Source organism: Amblyomma mixtum, chromosome 5 (genome assembly GCF_055824585.1).
Source record: "Amblyomma mixtum isolate Tamu chromosome 5, ASM5582458v1, whole genome shotgun sequence".
Classification (NCBI taxonomy): domain Eukaryota; kingdom Metazoa; phylum Arthropoda; class Arachnida; order Ixodida; family Ixodidae; genus Amblyomma; species Amblyomma mixtum.
The window spans coordinates 29118792-29141101 of NC_143016.1; the positions used below are offsets into that span (position 1 = coordinate 29118792).

Below are 22310 nucleotides of genomic sequence, written 5' to 3' on the forward strand. Positions count from 1 at the left end.
GAGAGATGTTCATTGATTCAGTAAAACTTGGATCCGATCGCTTGGATGGAATTGTATTCAACAGCGCGTTTCCTTTAGAGGCTTGTGAAGAATAATCTGGTAGAGCAAAAGAGATAGAAAGGAACGGCATAGCGGAAGGAGCAATCACTGATGAAAATGTTCAAAGGCTACCGGTTATAAAGATAGAAGTGTGCGATGGTTATCTTTGAAGAACCTAAACAAAAGGGGCGGGAGTTGAGGAGGATTAGCATGTACCATGGCGAATAACCGTTCATTCAAACTTTCAAACTAGCTGTCAGCCTTCGTTCACACTTGATTACGTCATATATGGAATACTCGCCTCCTGTCTGCAGCGCTTCAAACACATGTGACACTCCAATTTCCATGGGAAATAGTCTTCTTTTTCTCAGCTTCGTAGCGTACTGAGACATCGCATGGGCATTTAGGAGTTTGTGTTCCATAATGGATGACCACTTGCGTCTATGTTCAAAGAAATTTCTGCCCCAAAATGGTCAGCCTGATCGAGCTCCGTTTCTTTACTTATCATGCGCGTGCATTCCTCTCATTTCCCTCGCGACCGTCGTTTCCTACGGGTCATCTCGGAAAGAATGCCTGGCCGGCCGCTTCGAGCTAAATTATACTAGTGCCGTGGTTTGTTTGGCAGCGCTGTACACGCATCATAGTCTGTCGCGTTAACCACAAAATTATTTCAGCTCCGATTTCCATGTCTGTGGTGTGATTTACTTCGACTATGCGCAGAGCAAATGACGGAGTAAGCTCTGTTCGTAAACCTTCTGAAATGCGAAGAGGCGCAGGTAGTGCCAAGTCTATACTGCTTGAAAATAAAAGCATGATCCTTGCGAACAAAACCTACTTAAAGTTTAGCTTCTATTTTATGCTGCTAGTCGCGAAAGATGCCAAACTTTTCATTTTCCGACACCGCTCTCGTCCGTTCTGTCCCTATACTGTCCTGCTCTTTATGCAAATCTACAACATCGTCTTTTCTTGTGTCGTATCGCTCTGTCGCCATGTCCATGCCGTTTGCCCGCTTCCCTTCACCTCCCCTCATGGAGTGCCTGACTGTATTCGGTGCACTGCAAGACCGGCTCTCCTCGGTCATACAGGCGCAAGGTCTATAGACGTTGTGCTCCTGAATGCAATGACTGACCCTCCAAACTCAAGAACGAAGCGGCTTTTCCCCGTCAAAGGACCGCCTTCCAATCAATGGCGTCGGCCTATTCTCATGAGCCTGCTAGCGTCACAATGCTGGCAGTGGCAGATGAAAGGGTCCATGGTCGGCGATAGCCCCGTCTCTGCATGCGTTGTAACGCAGACAAGTTCATGACAGTCGGCCGACGCAATTGGCTGGAAGGGGACCCTTTGACAGGAAAAAGCCGGCTTTTTCTTGAGTTGTATCGTACTATATGCCCATGAACCAATTGCCTCACTAGAGCCTGTTTCACTGCATAAATGCTCGATTCCTTGTTTTGTATTGCACAGGTCGAACCGTGGCTCAGTGTAAGATCGCGAAATTCGGAAATCTTGTTCCTTATTGTGGCTACGTCGACACAAAAATATTCTCTTTATGCTTCATGCAATTCAACTTGCTCTACTGAGGCCAAACCTTCGGCGCGTGTCCGACATATCTTTCCCGAGGGTCGGATAAATCTCAAGGCTGTATGACCCGTTTGTGGTCGCAAAATGTATCGGAGGGAGTCATACTTTTCTACTTGTCCATGTCTCCGCGAAGGCTGGTGGCGTGGATTAGCGTGGGTTGACGCAACAGCGACGCCGGAAACCGGGTCGCCCGGTTTCGAACTTTTCCCACACAGCGTGCGTGCGACGCGGGAGACAATGAATCGGCCCGCGCCATCGAAGTGCGGCGCCTTTTGAAATTTTAAATGAGCCTTGAGTAATGCCCTCATAGATATTAATGATGTAGAGATAGGGGCCTGATTCTTTTCTTTTAATGGAGCAGGTTTCGTTTTCGATTTTTGATAACTGAGCTCTCTGTAGTGGCAATCTGTCTAGATGTGCAAGCTTGGAAATATCGGTTCTCTCCGCTTTGTGCTGGTGGCATGTTACTGGTAGCCATTTTCCGATTTATGAGTAATGCTGTGCTTCGTTGGTGTTCCCCGTGTTTCGCTGACTCGGCACACATGGTTACGAGCGGAGAAACGACACTTTATTCCAACTATACATGTTTATTTTAATGCAGTTGTTCTCCACGTGGTCGTCAGGGGCGATCAGTAAAAAATACACACTCAATCTCACTAAGAGTTTACAACCATAAAACCGCGGATTCAGGCCAGAGCCTGCATCAAGCTAGTATCTTTGTCTGCCGATTTAAACCAGGCCGGAGTCTGCACCAAGCGGAATCTGTCAGATTCAGAGTCTATATCCGACCCGCCTCGTTCGACCACCACCAACCCAACTCCCCGAGCTGTTCCTCGGGCGCGCGCCTTCTTCTCATTTCGCGCCAATTTATCGGTTCTAACGAGTCACTGGCCTTCCCGCTCTTTACCACAAAGCTCAATCAAGCATTCAATAACAAGACACAGCCGTCTAAACAACGAAACAGACGCATGAGCCACTTTCACCAGCCTTGGCTCAAAATACAGTCACCATAGCTCGAGGGATGGCGTCTAAGGTCCGCCGCGCGTGATCCGCCGGCCCTAAGAAGAGTAAACAGCTCATTAAGAGCCTTCGAGCCAAGCGCGGACGTCCGTCCCAGCGGGCGTTCCGCAAGCCTTCTCCGAGAGCATTGCTCCTCGAACGTTCACAACACTTTCTCGGAAACCGTGCAACACGGAGGTTCAAAAAAAAAAAAAAAGCCATAAACCTGACACCGAACAGCGCACCGGGGGAAAGGGGGGGGGGGGGGGGGAGGGGGCTGACTCACACGCTCTGTCCATAGAGCGGGATCCATCGCACCCTTCGCTGCAGCCACAGTTCTTACGCTGCCTAGAAACACAATGGCGCCGGCTTCGTGCTCTAACTTAACACGTATTGCGCGCCTGCAGTCATCTCTGTATAAAGAAAACGATGGTACTCGTCATCTAGCTGGTCTGTTAGCTACCACATCATGAAGCTTCGCTGTGACCGCAGACACCGTGTCGTGGCCCTAGCTTCGCCGTCATTCTGTGGGTCCTCAGGCGTCACAGATGTATCGAATGTGTTTTTGGTGACGCGGTTACTCGATGACATGATGAGAAGAATGCCGTTAGTAGGGGCGCAGATTGCAGGGGTTCGGCACGCAGTTCGATATATAATCATATATCGAATGACCGGCGAAATTAGAGTTCGATATACTCAGTGACTTTCCTATGCTTTACGTAGGATTTTTCAGGCAAGATCCTGTGTGTTCGATATAGCCAATAATTTGAAATATCCTGTTTTGATATATCTGAGCTCGATTGTATTTAGTATATTACACCGCATGTCTACTGTGCATCATGGTTACGTTATTAAGGTGGTGCATTATTTGTGTCCCATTTTGCATCACAGATGTATTTTGTATACCTCACCGAATGTAATGTCGATCATGTTTCATGCCTTTCGCTTACACTGATGCCCAAAATGACACTGTAGGAACCTGTATAATAAATAAATAAATAAATAAATAAATAAATAAATAAATAAATAAATAAAGGGCACGTTTGCACCTTGACGCGAATGATCATGCACGAGTCACGATTCTCGGTGACTTCCTGCACTGCATCCAGGCAACCGTGAACTCTGGCGTGTGAATCGAAAAAGAAGATATCCGCTCTGCTCATAAAGTTTCCTCACTTCACCGTGTGAGGGTGCAGCATCTCAGCAGTAAAGATAACCCTTCCAATAGTAGCTGTATACGGCTACCTTTTGCCCGCATACGAGGCGGTTACGAGAACCGGCTGGCGTGTGTGACGCATCCGGGCTGCGCCGTTCGAGGAAAGCTCTTATCTTTTTTATTATCGGACATCAAAATATGGCCGGGGAGCGCCCGCACGTGAGCTTTCGTTCGGGCATTTTCCGCTTGAATGATTTCTGTAGAGGATGCTGGGTACTGCGCGGATGGCCGATCCAGGTACTGCGTGCACGGCCACCGTTGGAGGTCGTCAGCTTTATGGCTGCCCCTTCAGCGTCGACGAGTCGAAGTGGGAGCGGGTAGTATGAAAAAGATAAAAGCAAGTATCGCCGCTCACGCCGCATGTCGTTTTCCTATTTCTGAGAACCTGGATTCTCAGGGCCAGGTTTAACTAAGGAGTGAGTCCTTTTTGCCGTGGCCTTATCATAAACTTCACGCATCTACGCTTCGGCTGCTGAACGCGACGGCTTGCGTTCAGATCGGTCGGAAATATAACAATAATAACTTCTTTGTTTCCATCAGTGATGGAGGAGACTGCGGGTGAAAATCACCTTAGAGGCAAGTGACTTGACTGTAGCCCGCAGCCTCATTTACAAGGCAAGCAACGATTGAGCAGGAAACAGACATGCATATCAATTGACTTCACATGAAGTATGCATGCGCAGAAATAAAGAGGAAAAAAACGCAAATTCCATGAAAAACGCTGTTCAATTATTTAAGAAAGAATGAGTGATAAAAAGTTCACGTAATGCTCGTACATGAGATGTATAAAAATCAAGACTTTGAAATCAGAAATCAAGATTTTTGAAAAGTATTTAAAAGCGTTGGTAGTGCTTATGATATTTTTTGTGCAGAATAATTGTGTCGCGATGAGACCACCTTCTACTGTTCCGCGCATCTTGTGACGTCAGAATGTGTGTTGCAGCGTCGGCGTTTACTGACCATATTCTTGTCCACTCTGGAATTTCTCTCTCCCCCGGGGTCTAGGGCGAATATGCGGCTAGTTGAAGCGTCTATCCCCGACGCTCTTCCAGAGCCAGCCGCATGACGTGCGCACTGCAGCGCTAAGTTTCCTGGAGCCCGAGGCAGACGCAAAGCGCGTCGAAATTTCTCGTCGCTTCTAGGCCATCTTGCACAACTTGTCCCCTCATAATGGGACATGGTTTTCCGCGATAAACACGGAGTGCTTCGGTTTCTCCGCGCCGTTGATAGCGGCGCATTTCGCGGCGTCGCTGTCGACCAGAGTACGCAAGTGCGTGACCCTACGGGTTAACATAAGGCACCCCGCGCTCGAGTTTGTCCCGCGTCCGCTTCGACTTTCTGCGCTGCGATAAAGGGGAAAGAAGAGTTGCGGATGCAGCGTATGCGGGCCGGCGAACAAACAAGTTTCTGGGACGGATCAAGTTCTCGCCGAGTGGAGCGCCGCCATCTGTCGTCGGGAGCATTTCGAGCGGCCACTGGTGGTCCCGGTATTCGTAAGAGCGACCTGACGGTGACCACGCGGTCGCGATTCGGCCCAAACTGGTATCGGGTTACCAGCCCCTTGTCGTAAACGGTCGTAAAATTCTTTTTTATGGGTCTCTTACGTTTGTATTCCCCGCGCCATCCCGACGCCACTGGACAAGTCCGGGAGATGGCGTGCTTGTGATAGTCAAAATAAGAAAAACAAAAGGAACGCGACCTTAAACGAGGTTCTTTCCTCGCTTTTCGGCTTTTTTTTTTTTTTTGCTCGCACCACGGCCGGCGGCACCTGCCTCCAGCGCGAGTTTGTGTACTTAAAGGTGCACTGAAGAGGAATCTGAACTTGTCTTTTTGCCGCGGGAACTCGATCTACACGTTCCTAGCATTCTTAGAAACTGCGACTTATTACCCTGTGTGGCCAATTTCCCTAATTAAATCGAATTAACGCCCGGCTCCCGCCCGTTTTTTTGAATTCTGCCTCGTACGGTGGGCGGAGTCGACGAACGCGTGCAGTGCCTTTCACCCAGTCCCGTGGCGGCTCGCCGCTCTGCCATCGGCGGAGTAATACGTAGTAGTCCGTAGTAGCAAATAGTCCGCGCGTATTTTTATTTCTGCGGGCTTATTTTGCGGCTATATTATCTGCGAATGAAACTATTTATTCATGGAAACCTAAAAAACAAAATAAAGCGAAAGCAAAGCCTCCACGGAGCTGGCTGAAAGGAACTTCACGTGTTGGTCGACTCCGCCCATCGTACGAGGCAGAATTCAAAAAAAAGGGCGGGAGCTGGACGTTAATTCGATTTAATGAGGGAAATCTGCCATACAGGGCAATAAGTCGCAGTTTCTAAGAATGCTCGGAACGTGTAGATCGAGTTCCCGCGGCAAAAAGACAAGTTCAGAATCCTCTTCAGTGCACCTTTAAGCTACGCGTGTGTACCGACAAAAGCGGCCGAGCGCGGCGGAGACGGAGCAGGCGACGGCGGCCGGTAGCTTCGATTCCGCCGCGTCTGCGCGCCATCAAATGTTGCATACCCCCGGCAGGGATCAGCAGCGCTACGAATAAGGAATGAATAATCAAAGGCGCGGACCACCTCGTCCTTCCGGGGTGAATAGCCGAGGCCCGGTCCATTCCTCTCCGCTTGAAGTGCGTGCGCGGCGCACTTTGAGCACTGTTATATTAGAGGCGCCCGTGCAAGGCGCGAGCGTGCTGCGCCTCGGCCAACGCGTGTGTTCGTAAACAAATGCTGGCGGCGGAACCACGGAACTAAGGCAGCGAGTTTACGTCGCTGGGTGGCGTGTTCGTCGCGTTGATGTCTTCTTTTGGCGTACGTGCGCCAAGACTCGCAGCGCGTAACGAACGCGTGAGACTGACGTACCTAATCCTCCTGTTTGTTGACTCCACCGGAGGGTAATGATCGATTTCACGCACATGGCTCTAGGCCCCTCGGAAAAAGAGTCGAAAATAGCGTCTCCAGCAGCGGAGACGATCAGCATGGCTGCGTTGCGCACGTTTATCAACTTTGTGTCCCCGCCCGCCCTCCTCTCTCTCCGAGCGACGACGAGCTGGAAAAAAAACGAACCGTGTCCGTGTGCACCGCGCGCGCTCGCGCACCCAGCAGCAGCAGCGGCTGTCCTTTTTTATGCTCTCGAGCTCCTTTACGGACAGTTTCCGGCGGCTTCCGGGCCCGTCCCATACGCCCATCGCAGCGTGGTTCCCGGAATTTAAGCGGTCTCCCCGGCCAGAGAGCACTCGTCCGCCCCTCCTCTCTTTTTTCTCCGGCTCCTTTGCCGCTTCCGAACGGAGATTCGTTTTCCGACGCCGCAATGAAGCGCCGGAATGCTCTCGACGACTGCCTGGCTGCTTTCGCGCGGCTCCTTTTGCCGCTGTCTCTGTGATTAACCGCCGCCTTTGCTTTTGCGAGTCCTGTTCGCCTTGCCCGCTGGTTTTCTTTCGAAACAAATGCTCGTTCCCCCCCCCCCCCCCCCCCCCCCCCGGCCCTCTGAGCACGTTGGTTGCGTGTGGATGCCCTTCGCGGGAGCGCTATGCAGCGCGCCGGTGCGTCTCTGCCTCTTTTCGGGAGACTTCGGCAGAGCCGCGCCGCATCGTCCGCTGGCTGGCGGCAGTCAGCGCCCGCTCTTCGCCCCGCTGGCCTCGGCAGGCGTGCACGAACGAAGCGGCGGCCGGGCATCGGCAGCGACGGTGGATGTTCGGAGGGGGCAGTCCGCGGAGCGCTCATCTTTTTCGGCAGCTCGTTTGGCGCAGGAGAAGAGGGTTCGAAGGCGCCTACCTCTCTGGGTTCTAGCAGCCGCTGCGTGATTTTCAGCATCATCATCATCAGCATAGCGCAGCCAAACGATTGCGTCTACCCCCCCTCCCCCCCCCCCCCCCCCCCCCCTCCGAAGTGTCTGCGCATTCATATACCTGTACATGCCGCAGTGGTGCGGTGATGAGCAGGGAGGTGGGGGCGCATTCTACCGTCTTTGCTGGCCTTGTTTTGCCCCTCGGAGCCCGGCGTGGTCTCCGCCTCTCCACGTAACTGCTCTGCTGCTGGTGCTGCTCGGCTGGAGCTAACGCAGGGAGAGGTTGGGGGGGGGGGGGAGAGGGGGGGGGGGGGCAGCGAGTGGGGCTGCTTTTCCAAAGGGGAGAAGGGTGCGCGCACGAGCCCGCGGGGCTTTCCTGAGCGCGCTGCGTGGCCCCCCGTCGGCGGAAGCCTTCTGCCCGAGGAGTGGGCGTCTTCTCCTCCGGGGCGCCCCTCACCGCGGGGGCAAGGAGGCAGAGTTGTTTTCTCTGCGGGAAGGGGGATGGAGGGGGGTCGGGAAGGCCGCCACTGGTGAACCGAACGGATGGATGCCTCGGCTCAGCTGCAGCCGCGCCGAGGACCGCCCGCCGGCTGTCTCGGCCTTTTGTCGCAGGAGCGGGTATTTCGCCGTACTCCGGCAGCCACCTCTCACCGAGGCTCCTGCGCGGTGCTTCTACCACGCCGCGCGTCCTTACTCTCTCCACGTTTTCTCGTTTCTCTCGAGAGTGAAGAACGACGTGGCCCCCTTTTCGCCGCCGTGCCGTGTCCGCGCCTGTTTGTCGTGAAGTGCGCCGATATGGAGAAGAACTAAATGCCACTGGATTTTACCGGAGGTATCCTCTCGTTTTTGACAGTGCCGTCCGCACCGGGATGACCGTGCCGTCCGCAGGATTTCGCCGCCGTGCAGTTTCTCACTAAGCCCTGTGCCGGGGCCTCGTCGTCGCGTGGAGTGCCGCCCGTGCTACAGCGAGAAGCGCGCCCACGGGACTGGAATCGCTCTCCGGCCGGCCTCATCCAGGCGGCCGAATTGACCCGATCGTCGAACCTGCCCGCTCCGACCCGCTCGCTGGCGGCGGCCGCAACGTGCTATGTGGGCGTTGCATCCAGTTCCCGAGGCGGCCTTGCGGTCGCCGCGACCGTGACCGCAGTGGACGCGCAGCGGCGAGCTTGCAGAGCGGCCGCTCGCCGAGCGGTCCTCCGCATTCGGGCGCCGTCCGCACCGGCGAGCGAGCGGCCTCGTCCTGTCAGCGCGCTCCTCGAAGCAGCGATGAACTTGGCGGCGGCGCAAGAGGCGCATCGCCGTCGGTGCGATTCTCCGTGACGTGCAGGACCTTTTCCTCGGCGGGCGTCGTGGCTCGGTGCTGACCCGCTCTTGAGGAGTTCCCTGCCGGCCGCGACCACGCGCCGGTCTTCGCCGCGCCTGCCACTGTGTCGTCCTCTCGCCGGTGCGGCCGCTTTCTCGGCCGAACAAATTTCGCCGCCTGCCCACGCCGAGGGCGCGCGGGCGTTATCGCCTCCCTCCTGAGCCCAGTTCCGCGCGTCTCGGAGAGATTGTTGTGCGTGCGTGCGTGCGTGTGTGTGTGCGTGTTTGTGTTGGGGCCTGCGAGCGGCTCTCGGGTGCCCTCAATGAGCTGACCCAGCGCGGTGCGTGGCCGCTTCTCGTGGATGCCGATGCGGCGCCTGTCGTGCGCTGTGCCGTCTGTGGACAGCGCGTGACCGGCTGTCACTCGGCGTTCGTTGGCCATGTTGTCCTCTTGCTTTTGCGGAAGCGGATCGTCCCGGGAGTTGCCGAAGCGCACGACGTCGACCTTGCGCGTAAGTTACGCTGGCCTCGCTCTGTACCGCTCCGCACGACCGGTCGGGGTGTTGAACTTGTCCGATTTCGAGTATGCTTGATCAGTGCTCGGTATTGACATGCTGAGCGTTCGTTTCATGATTTGTTCGTTGAACTGGCGTCGTAAGAAAAAAATTGCTGTTGTGCGTGTTGAAGCTCGAAATAAATTTACTTTAATAATGCAAATTTAATACTGCGGTCGAATTCGTCGTCGCCGAACTACCGGTGTCTTCCGCGTTCTTGCCTCTGTGGCCCTGTATTACTATACAGAAGCGCACATTTAGTAAATTCAACGAGTTTTCAGACTGTCTGATAAAGCTCTTAACACAATCACGTACAGGTGCCCACAAAAGTTTTCGGAACAACGAAGCTAAAGCTGAATTGCTGATTACTGATGTGCCCAAGGGTTGAGGGATACATTGTGCAGGTCTTGTTGGGGAGTGCAAGACAAATTCTTCAGGTCGTGGCTGCATCTAAGACTGCCAAGAAGTTAAACATCCTTGTGATTCTCGTGTTCCGAAAACTTTTGTGGGCACCAGTAGTCATGAAAAAAAGTTTGCGATACGCGGAAAATAAACTATTTCTGCGTTGCGTCGCCAGTCATTCAGGTGATACTTTTCCTGGAAATGGAGCATGCATGTCCCCTCGTGATTAAGTACTTCTAATTGACCTGATTTGCCCGACCGCACAGAGATATACTTTTTTTTTCCGAGTACCGGCATCCCGCCAACTTTCCTCCATCACTATGCCTGTTTTGCTTTGTCTTCGAGTCCTGTTATACGTGCTTGTTTCGCGGGCGTAACGATCTCTGCCGGCTTTTTGTTAAAGCTGCGTTTGATTTCGATATGGATGTGCGCCACATCTGCCTACTCAGTGGGCAGAACTGAACTTGCATATTGTTACTTTATGAGGTCTGTCATTTGCTTCACGCCACTTGTCGCAGCACAAAGGGGATTGGAGTACAGCGGACTTGCAGCACGATTCACGAGTGACTATACCAACGAATTCGGACCGCGGGAGAAACGGAACCTGAATTTGACCTTTACTTGCACGTTCAGCCTATATGCGGCAGGCTCCAAGCGATCATCATTATCAGAAACAAATCGCTCACTCCTAATTATTTTTATTTCAGGCTGCACGCGGTGACCATAGTGCAATTTTCGCGACTGCGATTGTCCCCAATTTTTCAATGCGGGATACACGCGCGGAAGTTCATGAATACTCTTCCTGAGATTTATAAAAAAAATTAGCTGTGGTTCAACCCGTCTGAAGCTAGTGAGACGAGCGAATGGTCTGTTAAGCATGGTTGTCTAATCTGACGCCTTTCCATATCGCAAAGATAATCAGATTCCGCTTTTGTCATTGCCGAGGTTTCTAATTGGCGTGGATATCGGCGGTCATTTGCAAGAAACGGAATGGGCAGGCAGGTACTTACTTTCTTTCATCACCCTTGAGGGCGCGCTGATGTTCTCTCGCCCGATCATTAATACAGCGGCTGGGTCTGGCCAATGTATGCTGACCTGTGGCTGTTAATGCACACATCGGTCAGACCGGTTGATCTATTAATGATTGGACGAGAGAGCATGACCGTTCCCTCCGTGGTGGTGAGGTCTGTAGTTGATGTAGTCGACACAACAAACGTCCAGATAAAACAAATAAATGGGCAGGTTTATTAGCCTGCGAAGGTTACATAAGAACACAGAAAAGACGGAGCACAGCACGCATGTCCTTTTCCGCAAGCGAGTTCGAACGGCACTGCCCGTGTCCCTCTCTCCGACCGGATGTCGAGGGGGCCACGGCAACCGGCGAGCGGTGTCCAGATGTGGCTCCGCGCCTCTTGGGCCTCCCGCTGCTCTTCCAAGAAAGGGGAGCGTGGTCGCCGTTGCTCGGAGAATGGCGGCCGCTGCAGGACTCGAACGGCCGGCGTCGCCTGTGCACTTGTCTCAAGAAACCGGAGCGCCTCCGTCGACAACAGTCGGCCATCCTTTTCCTTTCCAGCCGCCCTCGGTTGGTGTGCATCTTCGCTTCATCTGCTTTCTTGGTCCCGGCGTATGTTGTCGATGGCCTTCTCTCTTGGTTTCAGCATACTGGCGTCCAGCTCCAGTGCGATTTCGTCGTCAACTGAGTCCCCTGTCATGTTCCGGGGGCGAAAGTTGAAAAGCAGAGTGAATGGAGTCGTCTTCGTCCCAGTCCTTCCCGTCGCTTCGTTCGGATAAGCTGGCAATCGCAGGGGTTATCATTCTGTTGTACCTCTCGACTTGTCCGTTGGCACGAGGTGTGCAAGTTGCGTTTTTCACGTGGGTTATGCTGAGAGTCTTACAGTAGTGCTCGAATTTTCGGCTGGTGTAGGCAGTTCCCTGATCGGTAACCAACCTTCGTGGGGCCCCGAATATGGAGACGATGTCCCTGAGAAAGCTTTTGGCGTAGCCCGACGCGGTGCTTCGCACGGCCCGAATGAGCACAAACTTAGTGAAGCCGTCCACTGCCACAATCACGTGTGTATTGCCACTCTTGCTGCGGATAAATGGGCCCAAGTGATCCATATGAATGGTGTCGAATGGCACGGCCACTTTTTCGATGCTGTGCAGCTTTCCAGGTTTTTTTCCGGACGGAACCTTTCGATACAAACACTCTAAGCAGCACGAGATGTGTCGCTTCACGTAACGGCGCATTCTTGGAAACCAGTATTTGCTTTCGAGCAAGGCCATGGTTTTGTCGACTGCAAAGTGACCCACATCGTCGTGGCACCGTCTCACGACCTGCCAACGTGCCGCTCGTGGCACTACCCATAGCAGACGCTTGTCGCCGTTGTTGCCACACGTTCTCCTGAAAAGCCTGCCTTCAACCAGGACATATTCTTTTCTGATGCGTTCAGCTTCTTTCGTCTCTGATGATCCCTTTAGGGAATCCACGATCGACTGTAATGTTGCGTCCGTCTTCTGTGCTAGCGTTAGCCAGTCTTCGTTGGAGAGCTCTGTTACAAAGACATTAATGCCACCTGCAACGTCAACTTCTTCAGCTTCCGACGCAGGAGCCCTGCTGAGGGCGTCGACGTGGCTCATTCTAGCTCCTGGTCGATGCTCTACATCAAACGTATACTCTTGCAACTTTAGATACCACCTGCCGACACGTGGCACCAGATCTCGCTTTGACAAAGCAGTTCTCAATGAGTTGCAGTCCGTAACAACAAGAAACTCGGTTCCGTACAGGTATGGTCTAAGCTTCTCAATTGTCCACACAACGGCTAAAGCTTCCAGTTCGTATGAATGGTAGCGTTCCTCGTCTCGCGTGGTGCTACGGCTAACATACATAACGGGGTGCATGAGGCCGTCTGGTTGCTCTTGCAACAACACTCCTCCGAGGCCGACCTTGCAAGCGTCGGTGTGCACTTCCGTTCTCGCTCCGTGTGCGTAAAGTGCCAGCGTTGGCTTGCTCATCAGCTGTCTTTGTAGCTGCCTGAATGCAGTCTCTTGATCGTCGTCCCAGCGCCATTCTTCTCCCTTGAAAAGCAGGATCGTAAGTGGCTTGGCTATCATGGCAAATCCAGCCACAAAACGTCGGAAATAGCTGCAGAGGCCCAGGAAGCGTCGGAGGTCGTGGACGTTTGCTGGTGTAGGAAAATTTGCAATTCCTATCAACTTGAGGCTGTCAGAGTTGATGGTCGATGCGGCAATTTCATAACCCAAGTAGCTAATTTTCTCATGGAAGAAGGAACACTTTTTCAAGCGCAGCGTGAGACCAGCCGAACGAAGGAGCTCAAGTACCTCGCCCAAGCTGTCTAATCCTTCCTCAAACGAAGCCGATGGAATCAGCAGGTCATCCATGTAGGCCATGACCTTCGTGTGCCTAAGGGAGCCGAGGACGGTGTTTACCATGCGCTGGAACACACTCGGTGCGTTGACAAGTCCGAATGGCATGCGGGTGAATTCGTAGTGTCCATCCGGAGTGACAAACGCTGTCTTCTCTCGGCTCTCTTTATCAATTGGCACCTGATAATAGCCGCACGCAAGGTCTAGGCTAGTGAACAGTCGTTTATCATGTAGCCTGTCAAGTTGGTCATCAATCAACGGAAGCGGATACCTGTCCTTTTTCGTTATTTTGTTGAGGGCTCGAAAGTCTACGCAAAGCCGCTTCTCGCCATTCTTCTTTGAAACAAGCAGGATAGGGCTCGCGTAAGCAGAGTTAGAGTCCGTTACTACTCCAGCCTCCTTGAGTTCGTCAATCATTGTTCTCACAGCCTGCCTTTCGGAGTAGGCTAGGCGGTATGGGCGGTACGTTACAGGAGCGTCGGTGATCACCTCAATCTTCATTTGCGCCGCGGCCGTGCACCCGATTTCTGAAAGGCACGTCGCAAAGCAGTCGCGGTACTGGTTAGTCACTGCGACGAGTGCCTCTTTCTGCGTGGCAGAAATCGTTGTGCCAACCGTCAAATCTTCACCCGAGATCGCCTTTACCAGTTTTCTTTCGTTGCTGTTTGCGATCAGGGAGGGTTCGGTATTTTCTTCTTCCATGCACAACGTTCCTCTCGCGATCTTCTGGTTTTGAGCGACAATCAGAGGAGATTCGGATACGTTTGCCACGGGCAGGCATATCTCGCCCTGTTCATCTTCTCTTAATACGCAGCTTGGCACATACCCGCCGCTCGTCTCGTGCAGCCTGCCGCGAACGAAGATGTCGCTGTGCGTAACGTTGTCACTCCCAAGCGCAATGAACCCGACGTAATTAGGATGTATGACAACGGCCTCCTTCGCCCACAAGTTCACACGTCGCGGAGGTAGGGCCGGTATAGCAAGATTGGTAAGAGTTCCGTCTTCGTCCTCCGACCCGTTACGCTCCTCGAAAATGCGCACGGTGTTCTTACGGCGCACCACCGTAATGTGAGGCTGCTCAGTAAAGGGTTGACCGACAAGCAATGGGACAGCCTGCACTTCGTCGCGGACAACGTGTACCTTGACGTCGGCCGTAGCCTGGTCTACCGTCAGACTCGCTTCGAAGCTTCCCAGGGGTGTTGTTTTTCCCATTCCGAACCCTCTGATAGTGAATGGACGGCTGAGTGCTTCATAAGAGAGGCGTAACTTTTCCGCTTCGCTTTCTCGTATCGTTAAGCATTGGCTGCCCATGTCGATGTACGCTTTGATCGCCTTCCCATTCACGTTGGCATCCATGAAGTACTTCTGATTTAGCACCATGCTGCCACTTGTACTGCTGCTTTCTTGGGCTAGGACGGCTGTTTTAGCTGTGTCGCTGGCTGTCGAGCCTTTCCTCGAATAGCAGTCTTTGCTCTCATGGCCTGCTTTTCCACAATTCGTGCAGCGCGGTTTACGCTGAGGTTTTGGACATGCTGACGAGAAATGTCCATATGAAGAACAATTGAAACAAAGTGGCTCGCCTTTGTCGTTGAATTTTCGTCGGGGAGCCCTCGTCGATCCGTTGTCACCAGCGCAGTGTTGAAGCTGAGGCGCTGCTGGTGACGAATTGTTTCCTCCTAAGACGCGTTGAGGGTGCCGAATAGCTGGCGGTTGATACAGCGCCTTGGCTCTAGTTTCCTTTACGACTTCTGTACGCTCGTAGAGCCGCTTCATGCACCTGAGCAACTCGTCGGGGCTGGCGTAGTCTCTGACGCTGAGGGACCGCACAAGATCTTCATTGTCGAGTCCAGTGATAAGGTATTCAATACAGGCCGGGTCGCCTACATTGCAGCGCCTTGCTTTCGCCAGCTTGTCGTAGAAGTACGCCTCTATACTTTCGTGGCGCTGTTTCTTGCGAGCTTCCATGTCCCGGAAGGTGTGCTGGAAACTGGATGCGGATGGAAATGCCTTCTTCAACTCGTGTTTCCACTCTGCCCAAGTGCGCTGGACATTCGTCAGGCCGTCGTACCACGTCTTGGCAACGCCTTGCAGCTTTGTGAGTGCGAAACACGTCGTTTGCTGGTCGCTCCAACCGTACGCTGCAGCCAGGTTGTCTACCTTGTTCAGCCACATTTCGACTGTTGGCTGGTCGTTAGATGACGGGTCATAACTTGGCACCAGTTGTGCGCTTGCCGTGGCCAGTCGTCCATCCACGACGCTTGATGTTCCCGTCGGTGGGTGGTGTGGCGTTTGGGCCGCCTGCAGAAGTTGGGCTGCTCCCTGCAAGGCCTCACGTACTGCCGTCTGCACCGCAGCCTGCATCAGCGCCTGGAAGTCGAAGGCCCCGGGGGCTCTTCCGTTGGGGTTGTCCAGTCCGTGGCCGTCTACCGTGTCGGCGTTCATGGATCCCCGCCCTGAATTTGACTGCCCCTCGTCGTTTCGTAGAGTATCGCTTTCGCTGAGTGCCGCCTCCCTTGCCCCCACATCGTTGGGCGCGTCGCTGTCCGTTGAAAGGCCCGGTCGTGGTGCTACCTTGCTCGCAGGACCTTCCGTCGTTGGCTTCGATCGGAGCATCATCGTGGCTTACGTGGTCGAAGCTCTCGGTGAAGGCGCCAGTCTTGCAAGGCAGTCTCAATCCCACTTCTGAAGATGTAGTTGATGTAGTCGACACAACAAACGTCCAGATAAAACAAATAAATGGGCAGGTTTATTAGCCTGCGAAGGTTACATAAGAACACAGAAAAGACGGAGCACAGCACGCATGTCCTTTTCCGCAAGCGAGTTCGAACGGCACTGCCCGTGTCCCTCTCTCCGACCGGATGTCGAGGGGGCCACGGCAACCGGCGAGCGGTGTCCAGATGTGGCTCCGCGCCTCTTGGGCCTCCCGCTGCTCTTCCAAGAAAGGGGAGCGTGGTCGCCGTTGCTCGGAGAATGGCGGCCGCTGCAGGACTCGAACGGCCGGCGTCGCCTGTGCACTTGTCTCAAGAAACCGGAGCGCCTCCGTCGACAACAGGTCTGTAATGCTGCGAGGCAGCACTGGGATCTTGAGTACCACTGCCGGTAATGTACCCGACAAAATGTTTCAGAATGCCCTCTGCGATGTACTTAAAATCAAACGGTGTTGCAGAAACGCAGAGAAAGAATTAAATTGCGTTCAACCACCAAATTAAAGCAGTTTCGCATGCGCGTGCCGCCCCTCATGACCTCGTCGTCCTGTGGCTTGGCGCCACGTTTTAAAGCAGCGTCTTTCGTGTTCGGTCACGTATCGCCAAGGGTCATCTTGGACGCAGTTGTAGTTTACTTAGCTGCAACGTATACACTGCTGACGAATCAACTGCTTCTTCACACGCTATAGACGTACGGGATTAGAGGTACACCGCACGGTCAGCCCTGCGGCGCTATAGACGAAGATTGGACCGGTTTTCGTTCCGGGACACGAAGTTGACTAAACTTCAGCCGAATTCAGCAGAAAGGCCGAGTCGCGGGCCGTTATGCGAGTAGCTTAAGGCCGATTCACACGACGGACCGTTCGCCCGCGGCCCGCGCACTACGTGTGCATACGTCAGCACTTTGAGAGGCGCGCTGGATGCATGGATGGATGGCGGCCGACAGCGCGCCCCTCAAAGTGCTGACGTATGCACACGTAGTGCGCGGGCCGCGGGCGAACGGTCCGTCGTGTGAATCGGCCTTGCAGCTGTACACTCTGTCGTCGGGGGTATACGATTCCAGCTGCAACCTGTCGTGACAGAGCTCGTTGTGCGGAGTGGTACGTGTGCCTGAAATATAAGCCGAAATGAGGGCCAATCTTGTTTGGTTATGACGACCTCTCAGGCCAGAGTTCGCGAGTGACTGGCTCTCAGCGATGCGTCAGCAGCCAGTTCTGCGCGGAGCTGGCGCGCTGCTCGGTCTGTGCCTCGGCGCTTCAAAGGGCGCCATCTCCCGGGGCGCTTTTACGCTGATAAAACTCGCGTCGTATTCTTGACATAGTGGCGCTTGCGCGAAATAACGCGCTTGACCGTATCTGCGGCGACCGCGATAGCGGTCATAATAGCGTGCGTGCGGGTCAGGCGCGCGCGAACGTTTGAAGCCCTGCGCGGGACCGGTAAATGGCGCGCGTGTGTGTGCGTGAGTGCGTGCGTAGGCTTACGGTATATACGAAGGCGGGGAAACGGACGCAGCTCTGCGGCGGGCTCCATGCCGTATCGGGCGCGATGGCATTGCGCGATTGCGCCGGGGACGTCGGCGCCTCGTCTCCCGATAGCCGGAAGCCGCGTGGTGGCTGCGCGATGCACGCTCTGGGCGTCCCTTCCTTGGCTTCCTTTTCAGGAGGGGTAACGAATAGCTGGGCGCACCGTGCTCGTTGAGCGGTTGCCGGTAGTTCGTTGCGTAACTAGGTTTAAGTGTAGATTGTTATTTCTGATAGTCGTTGCTTGTCTCGGCTTTAACGATGCTCATTTTGTGTGCCCGTGCATATGATGGAAGTCTTATACAACGACAACAAAAACATAGTAGTAGTAATAATTTCTTGCGTACTGGGTGCTGTCAGCAGAAATTCGGAGAATCGACTGAAGCTAGCCAGCGCTGAAAATTACAACTTCTCAAAAGACTAAAGAAACGACGCTGCTATCTGCGGGTATCGCGCGCCGGTACAGAACGGTATCGTATATCCTTAGGAAGAACCTGCACGTTATGGATGTAAAGTCAGTCATAAGGTACTGTTAACGTGTCGTTGTTGATAACAATGATGACTAAGCTTTTTCTAGTGTATTTATGTACAATGCCTTTTAGCCATATCGATTCTTCTTGTTGATTTTCTTCATATTTGTGTTCTTGTTTTTTTGTACTCATCTCTGTTATATGAATGTGTGCTTTTGGATGGCTTTATGTTTTCTGTATACTGTTCATATGAATGAATGCGGTTATGAATTCTGGGTAAAAATTGCCCACTGCTCTGATTGTAAGAGTGAAAAGGGGATGGCAGTTCGTCAGGCAGCTGTGTTTGCCAAGTGTTGGTGAAATACATTGTTGAAACTTTGAAATTTATATCGGAGGGTATTAATCAGGCTACAAAGGGCATATTTCTTATCGCTATTGATCACTTTGACCGCACTATGTGGCGGAAACAAGTTCGGGTACTGGAGAAGTGGCGCTTCAAGAAATAACCGGAGGCGCGGGGTGTAAAATCGACGCCATCGCAAGCTGTCTCCATCGCCCCTCCATTACTCACGGCCACTGTATATCGAGATGCGGCTGAGTCCGCTACAAAGGCGTCAACTCTCAGTACATATGCATGCAGATGTATATGCGATTACGCACGATCAGGCCGCGGGTAGCGAATATTGATAAAGCTTGGCGGCGCTTTTTGTGATTAGCCCAGGGCCCATCCCGATATGTGTTAACGAACACTCCGCTTCACAAACGAGGACGGCTTTCTACGCGAGGCTATAAACTGGTATGGGCTGATATATTCTTAGATTTTGCTTAGTACATGGCGTACTACGATCTGTCGTCTGTAGTAGAGGGGTCTGCTACCCTTACACCCTGCGCTGCTCTAGTTTATAACGACCTGTGACGCAGCTATTAACCACAAACAAGAAGGTGCGCTTGGTATACGGTAGGAGTGGTATACGTATATATAACTGCGTTTAGCTCAGATGTACAGTCTTTGTCAAAAATATACAGCCCTAGAAGTTTGCTTCCAAGCCGGGTAGCGGTGCTCTTAAGCACATTTTTGGGAGGTTTGAGGACTTGAGTTCCTCCCTCCTTCGTGAGGTTAGGGTCCCTTAGCATGCAAGAGGAGCCGCGCTGCAGGGCTCAGAAGGAGACCCTTTGGGCTGTACACTTTTGACAAAGACTGTACCTCCTCTGCAGATGGTGTAGTATAAAGCCTCTTGGATTGTTGCCATGAGCTGTAAAGGTGGCATCACGCTCATTCACGCCTACGTCTACATGTTGACAGGCTTTCAAGAAAAGCAAGACACGCTTCGTTCACCACCCCAATTCCTCCCCCTATTTTCGTTTCTTTTTTTTGTGTGTGTGTGTGCTTGTGAAATCTTGCAGAGGGGCCCTCCTATATGTTCACCGGGTTGCCCCCCCCCCCTCGTCATTTGTATTCCGGCAAAGCACGGAAGTGTGACAGCCCCTACAATTAGCGGCTTCGTCCGTGCATTCTTCAGGCTGCACAAGGCCAGCGCGCTAACGAGCGGCCTTTCTTTAGGTTGTCCGTCGGGTTACTCACCGCAGACACCGTACAAAGGGTTTGGTTTTATGGTGTTTAACGTTCCAAAGCGACTCGGGCTATGAGAGACGCCGCCATACAAAAGAATGCCATCTTTTTGTCTTCTGGAGACAAGGCGAGTTGTGTAGTTCGCGCTTTGCTTGTACCGGTGGCACTTTCAGTGAATGATGCTAACTGTGACGGGCATCGTCGCCTTCTCTTAAGAAAAAAAAGGAACCTATTCAAACGTTCCATTACAGGCGTACTGACAAGAGGCATTATTAAATGACATCATCTTTCCTTAATGTGCAGCCACGCTGAGTAGAAAGTGTGTTTGGGAAGAGTCCATGTGGTCCTGTGTAGGTTTGCTTTGGTTTGGTTTCAGGGGATTAACGTCCCAAAGCGACTGCAGGCTATGTGGAATGCCGTAGTGGAAGGCTTCGAATAATTTCAGCCACCTGAAGTTCTCTAACGTGCACTAACATCGCACAGTATACATCGTCTTGTTCTTTAGTTGTACCCGACTATAGCAGACAATAGCTTTCTCATACCATAGCCCCTGGCGCGATTTGAACCAGCGCCGGCGGAAACAAAGGCTCTTCGTTTCCCAGTGCCCGAGACAATTCGGACACTCGTCTCGCGCTGTGCAGCGCGTCTCGCACTGTGTGTTCTAACTGGTATATAACGCATGATGGAGGCTAAATCGTCATCTTTCATCTCGCCGTGCTCTTTCAAGCGCTGTATCCGTGGGCACGGGATGGAGTCGGATGAGTCAAGAGATAGAAAAAATTGGAGAAACAATGTTTCGCCAACAGCAGCTTTGTCGCCCATGAAGGCGAGAAAGTGGCCAAGACGGCCGACCGCGGCGCTAGGACCGAATAACAGCGGGCGAGTTCTCCGGCGCATCCCTGCAGTGCCGAAAGCAGCGAAGCACTAGGAGCACGCTGCTCAGAACGAAAAAAGAAGCGGCTCAACGCGCGCCAGCACTACTGCACGTCAGCAGTGTACAGCTTCGTACAGTACTAAAGGGAACAAAGAACATTCATTTAATAATTGCTCCTTAATGATGTGCGACAACCACACTTTTTCCTGTCTTCTATAGCTAGGTCTACTCTTGGCGTATAATATCCTAAAGTACTTTCCGGATTTTGTTGACAAATGACGAAAAATTTCGTCCTTTGGTTCAAATTGGTTGCTCCCTTTCATATATTTGAGGGGCTTGTACCACTCGTATTCGTGTTTCATTCAGTTAGTATTAGCCGTTATCCGTCCTAATCACATATCATGTCGGCTTCGCTCTTTCTGGCTTCTCTGTCCGCTTTATGTACCCTCATAGTAGTTGATGACTACAGACTTTTTCGATTCATATTTTTTTTTCTCTTCACACCTGCCTGTCCCCTGCTGTCTTGAAGCCATCTTTGGGGCGACTGTTTTATATACTTCGCGCAAACTGATTCGTTAATAGCCAATTTCTGCCGGCAGCAGGGCGCAGCTGCCGTGTTTACTCGCATAATAAAGGCACTTTTTGTCCCATTAAACCTGAGAAAAGTCTGGGGGTGCGTTGATTAAGCAAGGTAAAATATTGAGGAAAATTTTGAAGCTTCACAAACGGGGCAAAATTAGGCCGATGGAGTAAATACTTAATCCGGTACGACTAACCACCTAAGTAAAACAAAACACACGAAACGACGTTCGATTCTAAGAAAGCGCTTGTCGTGTGTGTTCTTTTCCTTTCGTCTCCGTCTTGTCGCGCTTTGAAACCCATCATGATTCTAAGTCATTTTGTTGGAATTTCGCTCTCACTGATTATGGTAGAAAAATTTCACAGAATGAAGGAAAATAACGTAGGGTAGACGCCTCTGTGTGCTATATATGGTTAAGAAAGCGACTCACAAATGTAATGAGTACGGCGAAATATGAAAAGTGAGGAATACGGAGGAGCAGGGCGATTTCGCATACTCTGAACACATTTTCTAGGTCATGGAGGGAAATAAAAAAATTTTATTCCTGGTTTATTGATTCTTCGGATATTCTCTCTCTCTCTCTCTCTCTCTCTCTCTCTCTCTTTCTCTCTCTCTCTCTCCCTGTCAAATATTCTTCAGTGTTTGGATTTTTAATGAAAGGGAATGCTAAACGCGTTTTTGAGAATTCGAAGCATCTAAGGATTCGAATGTATAAACCTTGTAGTCAAAGCACGGCAACTTTTTTTTTTTTTTGTGCTAGGCTGCTAGCATTTAAAATGGTGACGTAATCGCCTTTTAAAGTCATGAAGATTTTGAGGCTTCTCCTAACCGCAGCGGAGAAGTGCGGAGTAAATAGGTGATGACGTCATTGCTTGCGAGATTTCAGACTTTCTCTGCCTTCGCCCACCGTGCGTTGTCCGATGGTATACCAAACAAAGCTTTGCGGACTTTGCCTTCGGTTCCCTGGGTTTTCAAGCCTCCGATCAAATGCTCCTCTTTTGAAAAGACATCATTAGGCTCCCTACCCGGCGCTGTGCGCTGCGGAGAAGCCTGACGACCGCCACGGTTCTATTTGGCGATTACGTCACCACTTCAAGTGCTAGCAGAAAAAAAAAGAGCAGCATTCTTTACTAGCAACTTTCGCACTTTCGATCCCATTTAATCACTACAATTGTCGAACCTCTTCTGCTGGCCTGTAGGAAAAGTAATGCTTCGTTTTATTGTAAGCTAGGGTTGGGAGGTCCAGACGTACATTGGTTTTGAACATATCCTTAACCGTCGGCGCGAGGAAACACTCGGTAAGCCAGCGATGGCGGGCGTCACAAGCGGCCACATAA

At 52.2% G+C, this 22310-nt stretch overlaps 1 protein-coding gene across 6 annotated transcripts in view; it reads left to right on the plus strand.

Moving 5' to 3' along the window:
- by (focal adhesion protein tensin) overlaps positions 1-22310 on the plus strand; it is a 260886-nt gene that overhangs the window by 34522 nt on the left and 204054 nt on the right. Inside the window, exon 1 of one of the 6 annotated variants that reach the window (XM_089543737.1) lies at positions 9274-9426. The exons of the other annotated variants lie outside the window; for them this stretch is intronic. Within the exon in view, the coding sequence (XP_089399863.1) occupies positions 9355-9426 (72 nt within the window). The 5' untranslated portion in view covers positions 9274-9354. Of the gene's footprint in view, positions 1-9273; positions 9427-22310 lie in introns of those variants that run through there. 6 annotated transcript variants of the gene reach the window in all.